The sequence below is a fragment of the Austrofundulus limnaeus genome, unplaced genomic scaffold (assembly GCF_001266775.1).
Source record: "Austrofundulus limnaeus strain Quisiro unplaced genomic scaffold, Austrofundulus_limnaeus-1.0 Scaffold1151, whole genome shotgun sequence".
Classification (NCBI taxonomy): domain Eukaryota; kingdom Metazoa; phylum Chordata; class Actinopteri; order Cyprinodontiformes; family Rivulidae; genus Austrofundulus; species Austrofundulus limnaeus.
Genome location: NW_013953553.1, coordinates 63,087 through 64,578, shown reverse-complemented (window position 1 = coordinate 64,578; position 1,492 = coordinate 63,087). Strand labels below are relative to the sequence as shown.

Here is a 1,492-nt window from a genome sequence, read left to right as displayed (position 1 = left end):
GGATAATAGTAGGGGAAACGCTTGTGTGTGTGGTGCACAGCCACACAATAAAAGACAGCACACCACACACAAACAGATTTCTCTCATGAACATTCAGATGGAATCTTGTGAGACTTCTTGAAACACGTGAGTTCAGAATAAACGGACATGGCAGACGAGGAATAAGCAATGGTGATAGTTTGTGGACTATTTTTAACAGAGAAAAACCAAAACAAAAAGATGTCTCAGACATCCACTGCACTTTCTGATGCTCCATGGCAAGTTTTTTTCTTTTTTTGTCTTCTGCATTTCAGATTCTCCATGTTTCGTGTTTTCATGTCACCTCACTTTCTGARTGGCTACACGTCACATTCAACAGGCTGCATGCTCATTTGTCTTCGGAGAAACATTATATACGCTGCGATATCGGGCCAAGACAATCCAATATGTTGTTTATRCCCGATTTGCAATRGGAGTGGTCCCGATGTCCTTCCCAGCTGACTAGATCACTCTTCACACCACATGGTAGGAATATCTCCTAATATTATATTTACTAGAGCCATAATTATAATCGGGGCGTCCTTAAGATTGTAGGGCAAAATCGGGTCAAAAATCAGCACATTTATCTTGCCGTATGAATTTGACATATTAAACATTAAATATTAAACATAAAAAGCAACACTGACCCTTGTGGTTTTTTATTTAAACCTACCTCCAAATCTTTGAAGTCATCCAYCAGACAGTTTTTCTCTGCAATTGATTCCAAGTGACCCAGAGCTGCTCTTGTGTTCTGTTCACCACAAACACAAAATATAGAATTTTGATTGTTGACAACAAGCTGGGGACACAAAAATGTGTGGAAAACACAAGTTTTTACTTGGAATCTCAATAAATTGGTACTTATGACACATAGTTAGGCATGTTGCGTATTTCAGTAACTATGAATAAGTTGTGACATTTCTGCAAATTGGGCGTGGATGTCATGAAGTGGAAGGGCAGCCAACCTAGAACAGCCACCGCTTCACTTGAGTATCTCACATGTGTGGATTAAATGACAATGACAATACATGGAACACATTTAAATTGGGTTTAAATTTATATTTGGCAATTTATTCTCAATATGTCTTGTCTCAGTCATGTTTTAAATTGACTTTTTTTTTCATCCAATCATACACAATTTGTTTTCACAGGTCACCTCTCTAAGTTTTCTCACATATATGGACACATAAAAACTAAGGTTTGACATGCCCAAAAGTGACTGAATATTCTGAGTGAAAACTTGTTGTACAGTTTTTTTAGTTACTGTGAATTAGTGAGGCACTGCGACTCGTGGAAACTTTATACTTTWTATTCCAAAATTACAACTAGTTTCTGTAAGTTCTGAGACTGAACTGTTTTAATAAACAATAAGTCCCCTGTCAAGTTGCCTTAAGCCTCCCTGGTAAGGTCTATTCAGGGGTCCTGGAGAGGAGGGTCCGTCGGATAGTCGAACCTTGGATTCAGGAAGAGCAGT

The 1,492-nt window shown here is 38.3% G+C and overlaps 1 protein-coding gene across 1 annotated transcript in view; it reads right to left on the bottom strand.

The window, feature by feature from the left end:
- cep128 (centrosomal protein 128) overlaps positions 1-1,492 on the bottom strand; it is a gene marked incomplete at its 5' end in the record, with an annotated part of 70,640 nt that overhangs the window by 10,004 nt on the left and 59,144 nt on the right. The window contains 1 exon segment of the mRNA XM_014030971.1: positions 692-769. Coding sequence (XP_013886425.1) covers positions 692-769 — 78 coding nt within the window.